Source organism: Panulirus ornatus, chromosome 56 (genome assembly GCF_036320965.1).
Source record: "Panulirus ornatus isolate Po-2019 chromosome 56, ASM3632096v1, whole genome shotgun sequence".
Lineage (NCBI taxonomy): Eukaryota > Metazoa > Arthropoda > Malacostraca > Decapoda > Palinuridae > Panulirus > Panulirus ornatus.
This window is the reverse complement of record NC_092279.1, coordinates 16,642,170-16,663,881: the sequence shown is the minus strand read 5'-3', so window position 1 is coordinate 16,663,881 and position 21,712 is coordinate 16,642,170. Positions and strand designations below refer to the sequence as shown.

At 47.6% G+C, this 21,712-nt stretch overlaps 1 protein-coding gene across 2 annotated transcripts in view; it reads left to right on the top strand.

The window, feature by feature from the left end:
- LOC139765954 (monoglyceride lipase-like) overlaps positions 1 to 21,712 on the top strand; it is a 72,264-nt gene that overhangs the window by 7,229 nt on the left and 43,323 nt on the right. The window contains exon 1 of one of the 2 annotated variants that reach the window (XM_071693963.1): positions 1,061 to 1,193. The exons of the other annotated variant lie outside the window; for it this stretch is intronic. Within the exon in view, the coding sequence (XP_071550064.1) occupies positions 1,153 to 1,193 (41 nt within the window). The 5' untranslated portion in view covers positions 1,061 to 1,152. Of the gene's footprint in view, positions 1 to 1,060; positions 1,194 to 21,712 lie in introns of those variants that run through there. 2 annotated transcript variants of the gene reach the window in all.

Below are 21,712 nucleotides of genomic sequence, written 5' to 3'. Positions count from 1 at the left end.
TGTTTATATATTTAATTTTGTACATTTTCCTCTGTGGTGCGAGTATTACAGTGCTGATTTCTACACGAATTTCAACGTTTTCCTTGTTAAGCCAAAAAGAAAAAAGTGAGCATGAAAATATCCTTTTTCCAGGAAGTAATTTAACAAGAATCACACTCATGAATACCAAGTAGTTAGGAAATTGATGAAACTTTCACTTGCTTCCAGGGTGTTCCATTCCTCCTTTAGAGAGTTTCCATCTGGTCTGGGCTTGATTTTGGCACTTGCAGATTCCCTTCCCTCAGTCCATCATTATTGTGGGCATGGAAAGAAGGGGTTGGTCATAGTGATGGGGTTGGTGGAGGTCGCAATGATGGGGTTGGTGGAAGTCATAATGATGGAGTCAGTAGTAGCAGTATCAGTGCTTTAATAGTGGGGGTTGTCAGGGATCATGTGGTGGTAGTGACAAGGATAGGGTGTCTAGTGGCAAGGGGGGAGGGAGGTTTTATTATGGTGATGGTGTGTGGTGATCGTGATTGTAAGGCTAATGGTTATATTGGTGGTATTGGTGATGAATGGTAATGGGATGATGTTGGCGGTGGTGTAAGTGTGTTAGAAGTATGATTGGGGATGATGATCGTCTTCGTGATGACATTCACAAGGTGATGCTCTCAAAGTTGTGGTAATATACTGGTGGAGATGATGGTTATATCGATGGTGGTGATGTTGACGGCTCTGCTCGATATTTTGTGGTTTGTTGGTGATACTGTTGGTGGCTATTGTTGTTAGGTGGTGGTGGTGGAGGCAGACGGGGCACAGTAGCTACTCTCACTCTCTTGGCACCGCTCCACCCTGGTCACCAGCCGTCTCTCGGGTTATAACCCACTCTTCTCCCACCCTCCCTCATCCCGACCCGGAGCTTCCCCAGCCCCGGACACCCGTGCCAGGTATGTCGCTTCCCCGTAGGAGCGGGCGTCGTATTGACAAACTTGAACGATAGATTTGGCGTCAAGTGGATGATGTCCTCACGAGCAGCCATGGCCAACATCCAGCAGCGGCTGCAGCAGACCGCGCGCGCCGTCCCCGTGGCTGTAGTAGGCGAGGTACTGCCAGCTTGGGCTCTGAAGTGTGGGGAAACACCTGACCATTACCATCTGTACGTAAATACCCTGGATGAAGAAGAGCCTCTGGAGATATTGCACCAGCATTTCCGGGTAAGGCCGAACTCTAGGAACTGCAGGGGAAAAGTGAACGGGTCAGCCTAACACAACTTCCTGCACACCTATGTGTATTTCATGGAAAGATTCGATGATATTTTTTTTCTCATACATATTCGCCATTTCCCGCATTAGCGAGGTAGCATTAAGAACAGAGGACTGAGCCTTTGAGGGAATATCCTCACTTGGCCCCCTTTTCTGTTCCTTCTTTTGGAAAATTAAAAAACGAGAGGGGAGGATTTCCAGCCCCCCCCCCCCCGCTCCCTCCCCTTTTAGTCGCCTTCTACGACACGCAAGGGATACGTGGGAAGTGTTCTTTCTCCCCTATCCCCAGGGATAAGTGATATATATATTATATAGATATTTATATATTATAATATTTGTACTTGCACTAAAACGAGTCCTCCGAATATGTATTTATATGTACTGAACTTATCAGATCATGTAGGTCTCCATATGTATCCATGATTTTCACACAGTATTCTATCATTGCGACGTGTTTTCACTCCTCGTACATGTGGAAGTGTGCCCAACCGGGCTCTGTATACTCAGTATATTTATTATTACTTTGCTTTGTACTGAGTCGGTGCCATTGATGCTGCACCTCTGTCTCTGATGGGACGAGGACTTTCTAGGTCCTTTGTCGATGTATCGTACCCACTACACGCTCTTTCCTTACTCCAACCTACTTCCTGCCCTTGTACTCTTCACCCACGCTGTCACTGAAATGCTTTATCTACGTATAAGTACCTGCAGCGCCCTCCCTCCTCGCGTGCATGGTCCTGCAGCAAATGATCCTTCCACGCTGTAGTACACTATAGGCTCCTCCCGCCAGACTGCTCCCACCACCCTCCATCTACAGTAGGTACGTCTCACCCTCTCTGTACCCTGGCCTTCACGTACCGTATGGCTCACCCGCCCCTCCACGTGCTATAGTGTACACTTCCCCACTGTACCGCGCCACCCTCCATCCTTACTGACGCTGACAGACCCATGTCATGCCACCTCCTCCGGTCGCACCCCCTCTTGGCAGTGCTTCGTCTGTACATCCCGGCCAGGTCCTGTACGGTACAGCATCCAAGGGCAGAAGACCCGCTGCATAGGCAACAGATGGGTGGGAATGGTTGAAAAGTGTTAATGATCCAGTGGGTGTATATGTCAGGCAAGGGAGAGAGAGAGAGAGAGAGAGAGAGAGAGAGAGAGAGAGAGAGAGAGAGAGAGAGAGAGAGAGAGAGGGAGAAATAGGGGATTATATATAGCCAGGCTGATGACGTCCTTGGGATGTATTATGCCATTGGCCTTCAGGGTACGCGTGTCACATCTTGGCTCACAACTCAGGCTGATACCTGAGGCTAGCACGACCACACTCAAACCCCACACAGCGTCCACACCCTGAGCCACCATCACCAGCGTCCTCTCCGTCAGTGTTCCAGGTGACCCAGAGTCTTTACCACCTGAGCCACCAGAGTCTCCATCACAGGAGTCCCCACCAACAGAGCCATCAGTGACCCCCATCACCACCAGAGTCATTAGCGTCCCCATCACCACTACAACATTTTCTGTTATAGGCCACTGCCACATCAGCTATCATAGCCACGTCCACATCCTCTATCATAGCCACGTCTACATCCTCTATCATAGCCACGTCCACATCCTCTATCATAGCTTCTACCACAACATCTAACTAAGGAGACCCCTAACGTCCATCCTGACGAATTTAACCATCACCAGCACCAACATTTACCACACTGGGGCTCCGGGAAACCCACCATCACCAGCACCACAGGTACCAACCACACACTGGGGCTCCGGGAACCTCACCATCACCAGCACCACAGGTACCAACCACACACTGGGGCTCCGGGAACCTCACCATCACCAGCACCACAGGTACCAACCACACACTGGGGCTCCGGGAAACCCACCATCACCAGCACCACAGGTACCAACCACACACTGGGGCTCCGGGAACCTCACCATCACCAGCACCACAGGTACCAACCACACACTGGGGCTCCGGGAAACCCACCATCACCATCACCACAGGTACCAACCACACACTGGGGCTCCGGGAACCTCACCATCACCAGCACCACAGGTACCAACCACACACTGGGGCTCCGGGAACCTCACCATCACCAGCACCACAGGTACCAACCACACACTGGGGCTCCGGGAACCTCACCATCACCAGCACCACAGGTACCAACCACACACTGGGGCTCCGGGAACCTCACCATCACCAGCACAAGGTTCACCCCACCGCAGCCAGCTGTACACACATGCCTCACCAGCCATCCATGACTCTCCCCCGTCATGCACTCTGCCAGGTATATATTAACCAGTAACGGGTGGGAAGACACAAGCAGCCATCATCATCCTACAGTTTAACTTTATACCTAAAAACAATTGAATGATGTGATTTGATTTTCTTATTATTTTTTTAAATGATTTCGTATATTTTTTTTCACGTTTTACGGGCAATACAATGATAAGAGGCTCGAAGGGCCAGGGGTGATTGGAGATGTAGGGAATATGATACTAACAGCTGAAACGTCGCCTCACACTGTGGTGTGACGTCAAGCTGATGTCACTCCCCATAGAAATTTTTCGCCATCACGACCTGGGATGATGTGTGTCACTACCTGTGTATGGCTGGCTCTTACTGACCTATATATATAGCTTTCCCTACTACCACGCAAAAGGTCCCGGTTCGAGTCCTTTGCTGTTGTAGGGCATTATGTGATATATATATATATATATATATGTATATGTATATATATATATATATATATATATATATATATATATATATATATATATATATATATATATATGTATATATATATATATATATATATATATATATATATATATATATATATATATATATACACATATATATATATATATATATATATATATATATATATATATATATATATATATATATATATATATATATATAATAAAACGGCGTCCACGAGATAACTCAGCAACCTGTAGGGTGGGGGAGAGAGCCCTTCAAAAATGGTCGAGGGACTCTTGTCCTGGAAGGGTGAATGTCACTATCAGCAAATGTGTCATTTCCGTCAGTGTGAGCTGTGTACATGGCGCCTTTAGTTTTATCACTGTCCATCCCACCATCACCACCTCGTGTTGACAACCACACCAGTGGTTGCTGACCTCTCTCAAGAGTGGCGCACCGCTAACTAACCTCTCCCTCCCCCTTACTTTCCGTAGCGCCGTCACATACAAAATCTCTGTTTAGTAAGCGGCGTAAACACGAGGAAAGTATACGTATATTGGGCGTCACGTCAGGTCTGGACGACTCTCGGACCTCGCTTGGCCACGAAGTGTTACGTGTCAAGGCCTGGACAGGTCTGGTGGACCTGGGAGGTTTGAGATGGCGGCACCGCTTCAGTACTGGCTTCTAGTCAGTGTGTCATCCGGAAGCCACCGTCTTGAAGCCGACAGATGTACTCCTTCCTGCAGCAGATAACTTACCATCCTCTCGATTCACATGCTCATCCCGCACCCTTAGTACGGAGGAAGGAGGGGGGGGGGGTCCCCCGTATTGCCTACTAGAACACCCGTATTCAGAGTATTGGAGGCCCGTGTTGACCACCAGTACGCGTGGCTGACACGTTGTGGACTTGCAGGCGTGTATTAGATGGGCAACACTGTTTCTCCCAGGATGAGAATGTAAAGAGTTAAGGAAACGATTAAGAATCCTCCAACGCTAAGGTAAATAGACCTGAGGACAGTGTTGGAATCCTTCCTCAGCGTTGCGAGAGTGGCTAGTGGACGTAACGGAATCGTGAATATCCTGGGAATACATTCCAGTGTAGTGGATATCGAGAGGTAATACTTCAGACGTTCAGGATGAAGGTGTAGACGTACGCAGGTGGTGGGGGTAAGGTGGAGGTCACGTCAGACGAGTGTGTGGAGGTCAGGAAATGGTAAAGAAACGAGACGTCGTTGCATCGTCAGTCTAAGCCAAACATTAGATGGTGAGCGAATGATGAAGGATGTGGGAAGAAGACGGCAGCTGCTCTGTGTGAGCCAGTGTCTGCCGCCTGGTGGAAGACGAGGAGGTGTGGAGGTGATAGTGAGGACAGAGGCACTGGGTGTGAAGGCCGAGCGCCACCACAGGCAGAGAAGGCAGCAGGGAGGCAGACCACGAGAGCATAAGATACGCAATAGAAGGTAAAGCAAAGTATCAAGAGTCTGGTGTAGGAGAGAATATAGTAAAGTGTGTGGAGGGCGTGGCAGATGCAGAGCAGACCATCTAAGTGGGCAGGAGCGGACATAAAGTCCACCGGATGTATATGTGTGTGTGTGTATATATATATATATAGCATATAGCATTCACAGCGGAGATCTTGTATAGTGGAGCGGCTAGTACGGCAGCGGCAGACGAGAGCTACTCTGAAAGCGTTGGTGTGGCTTACAATGGAGAGAGAGAGAGAGAGAGAGAGAGAGAGAGAGAGAGAGAGAGAGAGAGAGAGAGAGAGAGAGAGAGAGAGAGAGAGCACAGTAAATAATGTTTAGCTTAGCTCATTGAATTCCCCTTAAGAAAATAAGTATACAACATACACACACACACACACACACACACACACACACACACACACACACACCCAGTCCTGCCGGGGGTATAATTGAATAATTCACCAAAAACTCACCTCCAGATAATCAGCCACATATATGGAAAAAACACTGACACAATACTTCTGTTCATTCTCAAGTCTCCTTTTCCATTTCAAACTGTCTCTTCCCCTGTCTTACCTCCTCTTCCTCTCCTCTAACCACACTGTTAAAGAAAAAAGCTTTATGGTACGAGGGAGATATATTCAAAACACAATCACAGAACCCAGGAGAGAAAACAAGATCACAGAGGAGAAAACGAGGGATGATCAATGCATCACACATGAAGGAGAGATGTAAAGGTACAGAAGACAAGGGGTAGAGTGCATAACATAAATGAATACTGAGCTACAGATACATAGTAGTCGCACAGTCCAGCTAACTGTTATAGTGGGTAGGGGTGAAAGGTCACCCGTGGGATAAAGACAGGCGTAGTGGGTCCTGTGTCACCACCGGACGCTCGCCTGACCTCCTGATGGTGGCCACACTCGTGTGTCCCCGTCATGGTGGCCACACTAGTGTGTCCCTGTCGTGATGGCCACACCAGTGTGTCCCTGTCTTGGTTAATATATCTTTAACCTATCATGGTGATGGTAAAGTGTTATAGTGCCATCAGATGGTAGGTGTGTTAGGTCCTCACACGAGGGTAGTGTTGTCAGGTAGTGGTGGTAGTGGTAGTGCTGGTGGTGGGGTAAAGCATCCAAGTTTTCGTCGTCTGGACGTAGGGGTTTACCCCCACATACCTGGGGGGAAAACCTGACCCCGACCAGGCAGTGGGGAGGCGGCTCCCCATACCAGGCCTGAGGCAGGAGGGTTGCCCCAGTCCCCAGTGTTCCTCACATTATAACACAAGAACGGGTTAATATTTTGAGTGACTTGGGGACAGCATGCAGGAGGGTGAAAAGCGTGCACGGGATAGAATGAATTGAGCGATGTGGTGTACGCTGGCGAAGTGCAGTCACTGAACTGAACCGAGGCATGTGAAGAGAAGTGGCCGGGGAAAACCACAGGGAGGTCTTTGGGGCCTGGTTGTGGCTGGGAAGCTGTGGTTTTCAGTGTATTGCACATAACTGCTTGAGAATGGGTGTGAGCGAATGAGTCCTCTCTTTGTCTGTTCTGACAAGTGTTGCAGGCTGCGGCAGCGCGATTAACAGAAGTAGGCGTTACTTCCTGTGCTGACCCGACCTCTAGATACACCTGCACTTCCTGTCACCCCCGCTCCTCTTTCGTTCTGTTTATATTATTACTCTCTCTCTCTCTCTCTCTCTCTCTCTCTCTCCTAAATCTCACTTCCAGTTGAGTTTGCTGGTCCGCGAGTCACCCAGCTGTGAGTGTGTTGTGTCGGCCCGGGCGCGAGCGAGCCACCGCCCAGCTGACGATCCGAGGGTAGTGAGGCTCCCTTGACGCCCCAGGGGTGGTGGGCAGGTATACCATCGGGGCACGCCCTCCGTGGCAAGCACTAGGTCCTGTGGGAGGCGTCAGCAGACTGGTGTAACCTGGTCTATCCTGGCGAGACTGGCCTAACCTGACGAGACTGGTCTTCTTAGCCTTACGAGACGAGTGTAGCCTCACACACGACGGATCACCTCAGCAACAGTAACACTAGGAGGAGGAGGGTGTCGGGTGGAGGAGGAGGGGAAGAGGAGGGGGTGAGTGAACCATGGTACCTCCCCCCCCCCCACCCCCCACCCCCTTTCCGTTGGGTCGTTCCCCCTCTCCGGCGCGGCGGGACCCGCCCTGGCCCGCGAGGTGTGAGGTGATGTACGCCTCGATAACACCGATAAGATAATTTCTTTGATATCGGATTAATCGGCACTTCCTCCCTCGTACTGATATAATGAGTGTTTACATGTATACCTTTGCTTTTCCCGCAGTGCAAAGTTACTAGTCGAATGAAACAAATATTTTTGGAATACAAAATAGAAAAAAGAAATGAGAGAATTAACTCCCGCTTTAACGAGTTAGCGTCAGGAACAGAGGAACAATGACTTCATTTGCGCACATCCACTCTCAAGCCGTCAAGTACAAATGCCACAATATCAGGGTTTTAGGGAAGCCAAGTCATGCAGAGAATTATTGACCGTGGGGCTTAACGGGTACACTCCCTTCGTGGTGTAGTAGTTAGCATGACTGATCTCAATTCAAGCACGGGTCCTCCCGGGTTATGGGGTTCCAACACTGGGTGCCGGTCGGCCCACACCCAACCCAGGTTCTCTTCATGTCCTCGGGGCTGGTCGATAGATAGGTTCGTTTCGGGTGGCTTATGTAAGTGTATTGACACAAAGGAGTAGTATATATATATATATATATATATATATATATATATATATATATATATATATATATATATATATATATTATTTTTATATATATATATATTTTTTTTTTTTATTATACTTTGTCGCTGTCTCCCGCTTTTGCGAGGTAGCGCAAGGAAACAGACGAAAGAAATGGCCCCAACCCCCCCCCCCCATACACATGTATATACATACGTCCACACACGCAAATATACATACCTACACAGCTTTCCATGGTTTACCCCAGACGCTTCACATGCCTTGCTTCAATCCACTGACAGCACGTCAACCCCGGTATACCACATCGCTCCAATTCACTCTATTCCTTGCCCTCCTTTCACCCTCCTGCATGTTCAGGCCCCGATCACACAAAATCTTTTTCACTCCATCTTTCCACCTCCAATTATTTATATATATATATATATATATATATATATATATATATATATATATATATATATATATATATATATATATATATATATATTTCTTTTTTCTTTCAAACTATTCGCCATTTCCCGCGTTAGCAAGGTAGCGTTAAGAACAGAGGACTGGGCCTCTGAGGGAATATCCTCACCTGGCCTCGTTCTCTGTTTCTTCTTTTGGAAAATTAAAAAAAAAAAAACGAGAGGGGAGGATTTCCAGCCCCCCGCTCCCTCCCCTTTTAGTCGCCTTCTACGACACGCAGGGAATACGTGGGAAGTATTCTTTCTCCCCTATCCCCAGGGATAATATATATATATATATATATATATATATATATATATATATATATATATATATATATATATATATATATATATATATATATATATTAAACAAAACTTCACCAGACTCGATGTTTTAAGTTTTATTAATTGAATATTTTCCGGACAATTTGGCTTCCCTGGAAATCGAGCAAGTGATTATTGTTCACTGGTCATAAAAGATCACCGACCTAACAAAATATTGGTAACTGCTGACAAAAGACTCCGTGTGTGTATTATTCTCCACACATCACAACATGGAACAAAACATCAACACCACACTCGATTTTTCGACAATTTAAATTATTCAGATTTTTTTTTTTCAGACGTGTGTTGGAACCCCGGAAAATTAAATCTTTTGTCCTATTTATTTATTTTTTTTAGATTGTCGTTTTATACGTATATTTATATATGTATGTTTTTATGTGTGAGTATGAATGAGGGCGTTGATATAGGGCGTCCTATTGTTGGTATTGTGAGAGAGGATGGGGAATGTGGTTATTAGTGCGGTACGAAAGCACTTATGCCACTGTGGCAGACCGGCAAATAAAGCTGTTGTCTGCCACGCCAAGTTCTCGACTCTCCTGTCGCTGTCATTGTCGTTGTAGCTGGCGTGGAGTTGGGGTTTGTCTGTCGTCGTGTAAAGTGGTGTGTCGCGCCTGTCTCTTTGTCTGTTTTGCCTCGTGGTCGTGGTTCCCGCAGCGCCTGACCACTGTCCCCAGGAGACCTTCCCTACACTGGCTGGCTTCCTGCACGACTGGTCTACTCCCCCACCCTAAACCCACCTCCGCCGGGGCAGAACCCCACATACCCCACCTCCACCCACGCCAGGAGGCGCCACTGTCCTCTTAAGATATTTCCCTAATTTGCTTTTTAAGTGTTTCATCTTTCCCGTGGGGGGGTCTTGTACACCACACGTTTTTATATATTCTTATGGTGATATGTGATAGTTTATTTACTGAAAGTATCTTGAATTATTCATCAAAAAATCAGGAAATAACATTCATTATCAAAAAAAGATTTTCATGGATTTAAGAAAATCATTCTTTTATGTATATCTGGATCTGCTTGTGGATAGGGAGCTCTGGTTTTCAATGCATTGCACATGACAGGGAGAGAATGGATGTGGGCGGATGTAGGCGTTTCATCGTCTATTCCTGGCTCTAACTCGCTAACGTGGGAAACGGCGATCAAGTATGGAGAAAGGGGAATATATATATATATATATATATATATATATATATATATATATATATATATATATATATATATATATATATATATATATATATTATACTATACTATACTCCGCTATTTATTTATTCATACAACTGGGATATATGAACCCAAGGGCCACCAGTAAAGATAATAATGAGGAGAGTATATATAAAAAAAGATAGCGGCAGAGTTAGGTCAAGATGAAATGATGAATTCAACTGAAGTGAAAACTCTTTCTGTCCTTGAGTCAGACAGATGCGTCACGATAAAGATTTCCAGTTGGGTTACATTGTTTACCCAGGCTGGTCCTGTCTCTCTTATCGCCACCCCAAATTTTCTTTTTCAGTTTCTATTTTTAAAGCTTTTTTCTTCTAATATTTACACCTGCGCTCCGGTTTTTTTTTTCTTTCTTTTTTTAGTCCTGGCTCGACCGACCAGGATAGATGGGACGAGGGGATGGTGTTGCCTGGATGATGACGTCACCAGGATAGGTGGGGCGAGGGGTTGTTGTTGCCGGGGTGATGATGTCACGAAAAATTAGGCGAGGGTTGAAGGGGTAATGGCGTCACCAGTATAGGTGGTGACCAGGTTGTTGGCGTGCGCTGGTGGGGTAGTGTTGGCGCTTGCTGGTGGGGTAGTGTTGGCGCTTGCTGGTAGGGTAGTGTTGGCGCTTGCTGGTAGGGTAGTTTTGGCGCGCGCTGGTAAGGTAGTGTTGGGGCGTGCATGTAGGGTAGTGTTGGCGCGCGCTGGTAGGGTAGTGTTGGCGCATGCTGGTGGGGTAGTGTTGGGGCGCTCTAGTAGGGTAGTGTTGGCGCGCGCTGGTGGGGTAGTGTTGGGGCGCTCTAGTAGGGTAGTGTTGGCGCGCGCTGGTGGGGTAGTGTTGGGGCGCTCTAGTAGGGTAGTGTTGGCGCGCGCTGGTGGGGTAGTGTTGGGGCGCTCTAGTAGGGTAGTGTTGGCGCGCGCTGGTAGGGTAGTGTTGGCGCGCGCTGGTAGGGTAGTGTTGGCGCGTGCTTGTAGGGTAGTGTTGGGGATTTTTTTTATATCATGGTTGGTGTCATGATGACGTGGTGGTGGTGGCGGGGTCAAGGTGACCTTCCCGGCCTTCCTCATGTCTGTTGTCTTTGTTCTCACACAGTCTTACTTGCCTCACTCACTTGGCTTGCCTCATTCACGGTCTGACTCGCCTCATTCACTTGGCTAGCTTCACTCACTGTCCTTGCCTCACTCACTGTCCCTGCTTCACTCAGTGTTCATAGGATGTTGAGGACAGACTCGACCCTTGCTGATCAAGTCTCGCGACTTGACACATTTACTTAAACCCTAGGCTGGTTCTGGCGACCACAGTATCACATTTAGTACAACTCTTGTACTTCCCATTCCGATGTAGCTTGAACCTAAAATGATCATAGTACATAATACTACAGCGACCTGGTCTTTCATTCCTGTAGGATGTGAGGACTGAGCTGAGCAGTGCTTTGTATGTGGTCTGTAGAGGTCTGATGTGTCTTGATAGTATTCGATCCCTTGATGGCCATGTCTTGATTTCTCCCTCGTTACTGATATTGGTCGGAAGGTCTGTTCCTTGTTATAGGGTTTGGTTCGGTGGTCTGAAGGCCTAGTGCTTATTAAGGTGGGGGGAGGGGTTGTTGTTTTCATGGCCAGAAGACAGTGCTGCTGGGTTATGATTTGAAGACTGTGGCTATAAAACATGACTGTATTTTGTATTGAGGATGTACAGGTTTACAGTGATTATCTTCCACGGTATACAGTTAACTGTGCCACGTCATACAGTTCATTGGTACAGGGAACAGTCATGCGAGGTGCGCGCGTACAGACTGTAGGCTTGTATTATCAGTGTTGAAATTTGTTTTCCATTGTATTCTTTCTTCATACAGCGAGGGAGGCCGGTCGTGTCAGTGGAGAATTTATCTGTAGTAGATGAAAAGTGTGTGTGTGTGTGTGTGTGTGTGTGTGTGTGTGTACCACTAATCAGGTGACCAACTGATTAGCAGATCACTAATCCTATTCGTTGTCAGAGCGGTCAGCCTACCAGTGTAATAACGACTGAGTGCAGCAGTTCAGGTCTGTCGCCCCAACAAACCAGTTTGGATCGCCGGTCATCAGACCACACGCTGGCCCAGTCATCCTCCCAGACTACCGACCAGATCCACCGACTTACCCCACCACCAGAGCGACTTTCCCTCTGCCAGAGCGACTTTCCCCACTACCAGAGCAACTTACCCACCACCAGAGCGACTTACCCCACTACCGGAGCGACTTACCCCACTACCAGAGCGACTTTCCCTCTGCCAGAGCGACTTACTCCACTACCAGAACGACTCACCCTTTACCAGAGCGACTTTCCCACCAGCCAGAGCGACTTACTACTAGAGCGACTTACCCACTACAAAAAAGACTTACCTACTACCAGAATGACTTACCTACTATCAGAGCGACTTACCAACCAACCGGCTGACCGCCTGCTCTTAGGTCGGGCGGGGAACAATGTATTTTTTGTGTCCTTGGCCCACATCCAGGCTGATATTGGGTTCACTGGGCCCTGAGGCCAGGCCACCCTTACCAATTTCCCCTCACACATCATTTTTCCCCTTTTTTTCCTCTATCATTGGTAAGGTACACACAGCTCGGGGCCGGGGTGTGTGTGTGTGTGTGTGTGTGTGTGTGTGTTATTAGGTTTTGCTGTTATGTTTGGTACTAGTGTTACTGATATTTTTGTGTTGATACTGATATCTTACTGTTGTGTTGAGGACGTGTGTTACTGTTGTGTTGAGGACGTGTTACTGTTGTGTTAACGTGGGTTACTGTTGTGTTGACGTGCATTACTTGTGTCGACGTGTGTTTCTGTTGTGTTGACGTGGATTTCTGTTGTGTTGCCGTGTGTTTCTGTTGTATTGCCGTGTGTTTCTGTTGTGTCGACGTGTGTTTCTGTTGTGTTGACGTGTGTTTCTGTTGTGTCGACGTGTGTTTCTGTTGTGTCGACGTGTGTTTCTGTTGTGTTGACGTGTGTTTCTGTTGTGTCGACGTGTGTTTCTGTTGTGTTGAGGACTTGGGTTACTGTTGTGTTGAGACGTGTGTTACTGTTGTGTTGACGTGGATTCCTGTTGTGTTGACGTGGGTTACTGTTGTGTTGAGGACGTGTGTTACTATTGTGTTGACGTGGGTTACTGTTGTGTTGAGGACGTGTGTTTCTCTTGTGTTGACGTGTGTTTCTGTTGTGTTGACGTGGGGTTCTGTTGTGCTGACGTGTGTTACTGTTCTGTCGACGTGTGTTTCTGTTATGTTGACGTGCATTACTGTTGTGTCGACGTGTGTTTCTGTTGTGTTGACGTGGATTACTGTTGTGTCGGCGTGTGTTTCTGTTGTGTTGAAGTGGATTTCTGTTGTGTCGACGTGGATTACTGTTGTGTTGACGTGGATTTCTGTTGTGTCGACGTGGATTTCTGTTGTGTTGACGTGGATTTCTGTTGTGTTGACGTGGATTTCTGTTGTGCTGCCGTTGTTATTGTTAAGTTCGAGGTGTTTTGTTCTGGTTCGGGACACGAGTGGCGGAGGTGAGTGCATTGTTCTGTGCTTTTGTTCTAGTGTTGTGTTTGTCATGATTCCCCGCACGTGATGAAAGCAGTTGTTTGATCCGCGGCAGGTGTTGAGCACCCCAGGGAGGAGGAGCGCCCCCACCTGGCCCGACGCCCCTCCTCACACACACACACACACACACACACACACACACACACACACACACACACACACAAACACACACACACACACACACACAAACACACGCACACACAAACACAGAGCCATTCTACCCGTGTCGTCATTACACATTAATTAGTTCATTATAAAGGTTGTCACGTTGACACAACTTGCTTGATTGTGTTATGTCTGGTAATGATTGTTCATCGAAACCTCTGACCCCATCCCCTCTCCCTCTCATATTTGTATAATATATATATATATATATATATATATATATATATATATATATATATATATATATATATATATATATATATATATATATGTGTGTGTGTGTGTGTGTGTGTGTGTATGATCGCGGACGGCAAGGATCAGGGAAGGCGGACGTCAGATGGTCTTGCCCACCAAGTAAAACATCAGATGTGGACGTTCCGTTGTTGGGGGCCGCCGTCAGGAGCACTTTTGGGAGGAGGGTGAGGATAGGCGTTGGGGGAGAGAGAGAGAGAGAGAGAGAGAGAGAGAGAGAGAGAGAGAGAGAGAGAGAGAGAGAGAGAGAGATGCGGACCGCCTCATCGGCCGGTGCCAGACACTCCTGTCGGCCACGCCTGCCTTATCTACCTTATCGCTCGGATGGATTATGTGTTAACACACTCCTCTCTCTCTCTCTCTCTCTCTCTCTCTCTCTCTCTCTCTCTCTCTCTCTCTCTCTCTCTTAGTGTATCTCAGCTGGGGGCCACAGACCATCAGTCACAAGACACGTCTCTCTCTCTCTCTCTCTCTCTCTCTCTCTCTCTCTCTCTCTTAGTGTATCTCAGCTGGGGGCCACAGACCATCAGTCACAAGACACGTCTCTCTCTCTCTCTCTCTCTCTCTCTCTCTCTCTCTCTCTCTCTCTCTCTCTCTCTCTCTCTCACCAGAAGCCTGACATGACCCATGTGTGTGTGTGTGTGAAGGGCCTGACCACCGCCCGCCCCGTCACCATGGTACAGCTTGGCCGTGAACCTTGTCACACTACGAGTTCTTTGACACCCCCAACTGAGTACGACGGATGAACCCACTGAGTATGACGGATGAATCCTCTAAGTATAAGGGTACAAACCCTTCAGTATAACAGCGGCAGAAGCCTGTGAGGAAAGCCGTGCTACTTCTGCAGGAGGACAGAGCAAAAGGCGTGAGCACTAAGTGTATACAGGAGGAGGAGGAGGAGGAGGTGTCGTGGTCAGGTAGAGCACGTCAGTATTAGCGTGGGTCGTCAGGGTCCGACACCATCACAACAAGTTAGCCCCAGCAACCAGGCCTAACTCGCCTGACGACTGCAATAATCAGACGTCAACTTTAGCGTCGTCGCCAACTGCTGACGATGGTCTTTCCTGACGATCAGGGACATACACGCTCTTGTGTCATTGCCTTACGTTAATACAAACGGGGAAACTTTTCTTTCGTTAAATTTGTATTTGTAATGAGGTAATGATGATGATTGGGTTTGTTTATTGTCATATTCTGTTGGCTTAATGATATAGAGCTTATGTATCGTCCTTCCTCACCAGAGGTCATTGCTTGGGGGTCACGAACCATAATCTTTACACAGATAAGGGAAAAGCTCCCATTGATTCAGGCTGTATCAGTAAACACAGAGGTGTACTTTAGCCGGCGTATTTGTGCTTATCTGTTGTGTAGTGGGAGGAGGGAGTTCCACACTCGTGGTGACCCAGTTCTCGAGATTTCCTAAGTATCTTACAACTTTTTTTTTATATTTGTGAAGGACTTCATGCTATCAGGATAAACAATTTAATCATTTAGGTTTTTTTTTTCAGTCATCCAGGACTTTATTATTACAAGTTGTATTTGTTTATATGAGTTTTCGCGTAACTATCTCTTATGACCGGAGACAAATTTGGTTTTAGAATAATAAAAAAAGGTCTTTGTTTTTTAAATCTTTTCTTACCAGAAAGAACTGTTCACTGTCCATATTGCTAACTTGGTTTAGAGACTTGAAGGTTTTGATCAAGTCTCCCCTTACTCTTCTTTTTACCCAAGGTGAGCAACTTTCTATCCATTAACCTCAACCTGTAGATCAGCTTTCTTATTACAGATACCGTCTCTGTTGCCCTCCTCTTGGACCGTCTCTGTTGCCCTCCTCTGGACCGTCTCTGTTGTCCTTTTCTGAACCGTCTCTGTTGCCCTTCTCTGGACCGTCTCTGTTGCCCTCCTCTTGTACCGTCTCTGTTGCCCTCCTCTGGACCGTCTCTGTTGCCCTTTTCTGGACCGTCTCTGTTGCCCTTCTCTGGACCGTCTCTGTTGCCCTCCTCTGGACCGTCTCTGTTGCCCTCCTCTGGACCGTCTCTGTTGCCCTCCTCTGGACCGTCTCTGTTGCCCTCCTCTGGACCGTCTCTGTTGCCCTCCTCTGGACCGTCTCTGTTGAGCCGTGTGTTTGTTTTAGTGAAGGCGACCGGAACATAGCAGCATGTTCTGGTCTGATATAAGCTGTGAAGACTTCATAAACACCCTTAAATCCACCAACTTTTGATACATGCCAACAGGCAGTTTGTTTCGATAACATTTCTCATGAGATCGTGTTATAGCGAGTGGTTGAGCACACTGTCGCTCCACGCACACACATGTCCCTCGCACATAAATATTGATGTAACTTTTTCCCAGCCATATTATTGTACTCATTATGAGGCCCCCCCCCCCCTTTTTTTTTTTTTTTTTTACACTGTGCCATCTACATTGCATGTACTCGGGTAGAACTTGACGAGCCAAGTATAAGGCCAACACCGGAGGTTGTCTAGGTCCCTTTGTAATCGGATGCAGTTCTTGACGTTCCTGGCTCCTCTCACCATCCACCGACATGTACAGGCTGTGTTGAGAGCCTCGGAATCAGTGAACTGTCGCCACTTCTGTACAAAATAATGAGGTCACGCTGGAGGTCAGTAACCAGGATATGTTATCTCTGCTTGTGGTGGGACTACCACGCTTGTGTGCGATTCCAACGATAAGATAAGCCAGTCGGGAGAGAGATAAACGGCTCCCATCGCGTGGCGGCAGTGCTGGGTTCCGTGGCAGCCTCCACCGAGGTGTCTCGCCCGTTACACTCATCACTTTTTGTCTCTCGTGTACGCCACCCATGGCTCTTCCACCTTCCCTTGAGCGAATGTTTTTTTTTAATACAGTGATTGAGTGACGTATGCCCTTACGAAGCAATGGTCTGTACAGCAGTGTTAGAGGAGGGGCGACGGTAGCGGTGTGAGGAGAGTGATGACTCCAGTAGTGCGAAGGAAGGGATGACTGCAGTAGTGTCAGGGAAGGGTGGCGGTAGCAATGTGAGGGGGTTGAGATGACAGTAGCGGTGTGAGGGGAGGGTAGCAGTGTGAGGGAAGGGATGACGGTAGTGTGAGGGGAGGGATGACAGTTGCAGTGTGAGGGAATGGGTGATGGTAGCAGTGTGAGGGGTTTCAAGTCTCACGGTACCTGTCCCAGGTAGGTGTGGGTGTACACCAGTGGCCAAGGCTGCTGCTGTCCTCGCACTGGTGTTCCCCTGACCCCTCACCACAGTAATCCTATTCAAGGAATTTTTCTCCGTTATCCCCTGGGTAAGCTCTTATGCGCGACAGGTGGAGACTCTGTAATATGAGTGATGGGGCTTCAGGTAGCCATGAAGTGATGGTGTTGATTTCGGTGTGATGTTATGTCAGGAATTCAATATGATGATACCTGTCGTCAGACCCATCCTAACCATGATGGTCTCGTAAATATGAAGGAAGATCAGATATGTGAGATATGGACTGAGGTGATGTTTTGTATGTGTATATTCTCGTCCAGTCTCGTGTCTTTAAGGGGATAGAAATGTGTGTAAAACTCTTGCCTCTGCCTCCATCCTGGGGGATTTAGGGGAAGGGAGGGAGTATCATGGGGAAAACAAGAGAAATATTCTGAAAACAAAATGTTGACTGATGTTCATGGTGGGTGAACCTTGTTGTGGACACTGGTCAGGTGTTGTGGGTATAACATATGTGTGTGGGTCACATGTGTTGCTGGTGTTGTGGCTATAACATTGTGGGTCACATGTGTTGCTGGTGTTATGGGTATAACATTGTGGGTCACATGTATCACATGTGTTGCTGGTGTTGTGGTTATAACATATGTGTGGGTCACATGTGTTGCTGGTGTTGTAAGCCACGACACTGGTCCTCTTGTGTTACTGACGAGTCCATTACCATTAATACTGATGTCTTGTGCCGTCGGAAACTCCGAGTTGGTCATTATGCCTCACGTAGGGGCAGGTACTCCTGCCTGCTGTATACACAGGACTGTGTGGTGTACCAGTACTACACCCACGTGTAGGACAACTCTGCCTCCTTCTCTTACTTACTCCACTGATTCGAATCTAAACCATTCCGACCTGCGTACTCTGGCGGGCTGACCAGCACGCAGTCTGCGATAATGATGGGTCAGTGTTCCCCACCAGAGAGTCTTAAGAACCAAAAAGGATGGCGATGGTTGGGTAAATTAGGACAGTGTTTATACAACGCCATGACGAGGTTGGTGTGGTCATGCCATGTACTACATCCTGTTCTATATATGTACTGGAGGGATCTCCTTTCGATGATACTGATGGTGGAGGTAATATGAGCGGAGGAAAAAGGTGGTGGTGGCCAGCGTCCGGCAGGGGGACATATCACGCTAGGTGGCGGCGACCACGGTCAGCGCACATGTCGCCTGACACCCAGAGTGTCCAGCTCCTCTCCTCCTGACGCCGTCATTATGGCAACGCAGTAAATATAGACATATTGACCGGTTTGTTATCTGTCTTATTGTCTAGCCCCGTGGGTGGGTGGCCGTCCTGGTGTATGGCTGACGCTGGAGAGGTTGGGGGGAACCGGTCTGGTGTGGTGGGGCTTTTGGCATCTCCCCATCCCCCCAACACACACACACACACACACACACACACGCGAACAGACCTGAGGATATTACTGTGGTTGGATTAATACTAGGGGTACAGAAGTGGTTGTGACTCTGTTGTGATGACCATAAACTGTGTACTAAGTGTTGTACGAAAGAGGAGGGCACACTTGACTAATAATGGCCTTGATGGTAACATACTGTTTTGCTTCAGAATGAGAGATGACGTGGCGAATAATGTTATTATATCAATAGAACGAATTAATGAGGTTGAGAGACTTTGGTAATGATGTCAACATACAGTTGTAATAATGTCAACATACAGTTGTCACCCTATACATACGTGAGTGTGGCCAGTTACAACTGGTGATGTTGTAAGGCAGGAGCCTCACACTGTTATGGACGAGGTCCTTCTCCCATGAGAATAATATTTGAGAAGTGAACGTAAGTGGTTGAGCCGGTCATATAAACTCCCTGGGGCCGGTTATACTCCCGGGACGGTCATATTTACCCCCTGGGGCCGGTTATACTCCCGGGGCTGGTCATGTAAACCTTTGGGACCGGTCAAGTAAATCCCCCGGGGCCGGTTATACTCCCGGGACGGTCATATTAACCCCCTGGGGCTGGTCAAGTAAACCTCCTGGGGCCGGTTATACTCCCGGGGCTGGTCATATTAACCCCCTGGGGCCGTTTATACACCCGGGGCTGGTCATATTAACCCCCAGGGGCCGGTTATACTCCCGGGGCTGGTCATATTAACCCCCTGGGGCCGTTTATACTCCCGGGGCTGGTCATATTAACCCCCAGGGGCCGGTTATACTCCCGGGGCTGGTCATATTAACCCCCAGGGGCCGGTTATACTCCCGGGGCTGGTCATATTAACCCCCAGGGGCCGGTTATACTCCCGGGGCTGGTCATATTAACCCCCTGGGGCCGTTTATACTCCCGAGGCTGGTCATAATAACCCCCTGGGGCCGGTTATACTCCCGGGGCTGGTCATATTAACCCCCAGGGGCCGGTTATACTCCCGGGGCTGGTCATATTAACCCCCTGGGGCCGTTTATACTCCCGGGGCTGGTCATATTAACCCCCTGGGCCGGTCATACTCCCGGGGCTGGTCATATTAACCCCCTGGGCCGGTTATACTCCCGGGGCTGGTCATATTAACCCTCTGGGGCCGGTTATACTCCCGGGGCTGGTCATATTAACCCCCAGGGGCCGGTTATACTCCCGGGGCTGGTCATATTAACCCCCTGGGGCCGTTTATACTCCCGGGGCTGGTCATATTAACCCCCTGGGGCCGTTTATACTCCCGGGGCTGGTCATATTAACCCCCTGGGGCCGTTTATACTCCCGGGGCTGGTCATATTAACCCCCTGGGGCCGTTTATACTCCCGGGGCTGGTCATATTAACCCTCTGGGGCCGGTTATACTCCCGGGGCTGGTCATATTAACCCCCAGGGGCCGGTTATACTCCCGGGGCTGGTCATATTAATCCCCTGGGGCCGTTTATACTCCCGGGGCTGGTCATATTAACCCCCTGGGGCCGTTTATACTCCCGGGGCTGGTCATATTAACCCCCTGGGGCCGTTTATACTCCCGGGGCTGGTCATATTAACCCCCTGGGGCCGTTTATACTCCCGGGGCTGGTCTCCTCATCTGGTGAATTCCCGGATGATAACATTTTAATAATCTGGGAGGACCCCACGGTAATCTGGCCACTACATAACATCCTCCCTTGTCTCGAGTTGGTCAACTGTATTATATATATATATATATATATATATATATATATATATATATATATATATATATATATATATATATATATATATATATATATATACCTGTTGCCTTAACACCCGTGGCTCAGGTTATGACAGATGTTTACTTTTCAAAGTAGAATAATGTTTCCTAAATAATGTCTTAAGTAAGCATTTACACCAACATTTTCAATATGATATCGACTGCGTCTGTATTTATCATTAGTAGTAGTAGTAATAGTATCATTATCTTAATTATTATTATTATTATTATTATTATTATTATTATTATTATTATTATTATTATTGTTATTATTATTATTATCAGTTTTGAAACCCCAGACGTAACGGAAGGGAAGATATATGAGGCCCAGTCCTCACACACACACACACACACACACACACATGAGCCTCCTGCTTTCCAGTGCGGCAGGTGTGCCCACACACACGCCTGCTGCCCAACACCACAGGTGTTCCTACCACCAGTTAACACATGTGTGTGATATTCTCCAGTAACAGATCGTAGTATCTTCCCTTTTTTTTCTCGACTGTTGGGTAGAGAGGTACAGGTGTGGAACAGGAGTTGGTTACACGTTGTCGGTGTACTGAGCTGTTTCCAGGGTTGGCTAGGAACGGATTTCTTGGTGCTTTGTTTGTGTACTACGTCCGGCAGACTCTGTGTGTGTGTGTGTGTGTGTGTTGGTGTCAAGGAGAACTACGCACCAGCACAACACCTACACCCACCTCTTGGCTACACACGCGTGGTGAGCGGTTTCTCTCCATACTTTAGCATCTTCCAGCTGTATGCGTGAGGCCGCTGGATCTGGAAAGCATCAGAGGTATCAACAGTACAGCGGCATATGGATTCCAACCCTGGTCATGGTAGCGCGTAACATCAGTACTTTACAATCCAACACTGCAGCCGTTGTTGATTGTTTGATTCGATCTAACAATACCGTTCAAAGTTATCGTATTAGAATGATATTTTTGGCTCTCGAAGTTTGTCATCACCTGCTAAAGATGTTGCCAGCCAGACAGGTTATTGATGTTTGGTAGAATCTGGTTGACTGGTCCAGTGACGTTGGTAGACATTCCTCTGATGTGAAAACAAAGTTAAACAGTAATTAAGAGATATGTTTATAAACCGTAGGAAAAATTATAATCAAAATCAGATTATTTTTTTTCTTGTGAGTCATGAAACTTCCCTGGCAACCCCCAGCCTG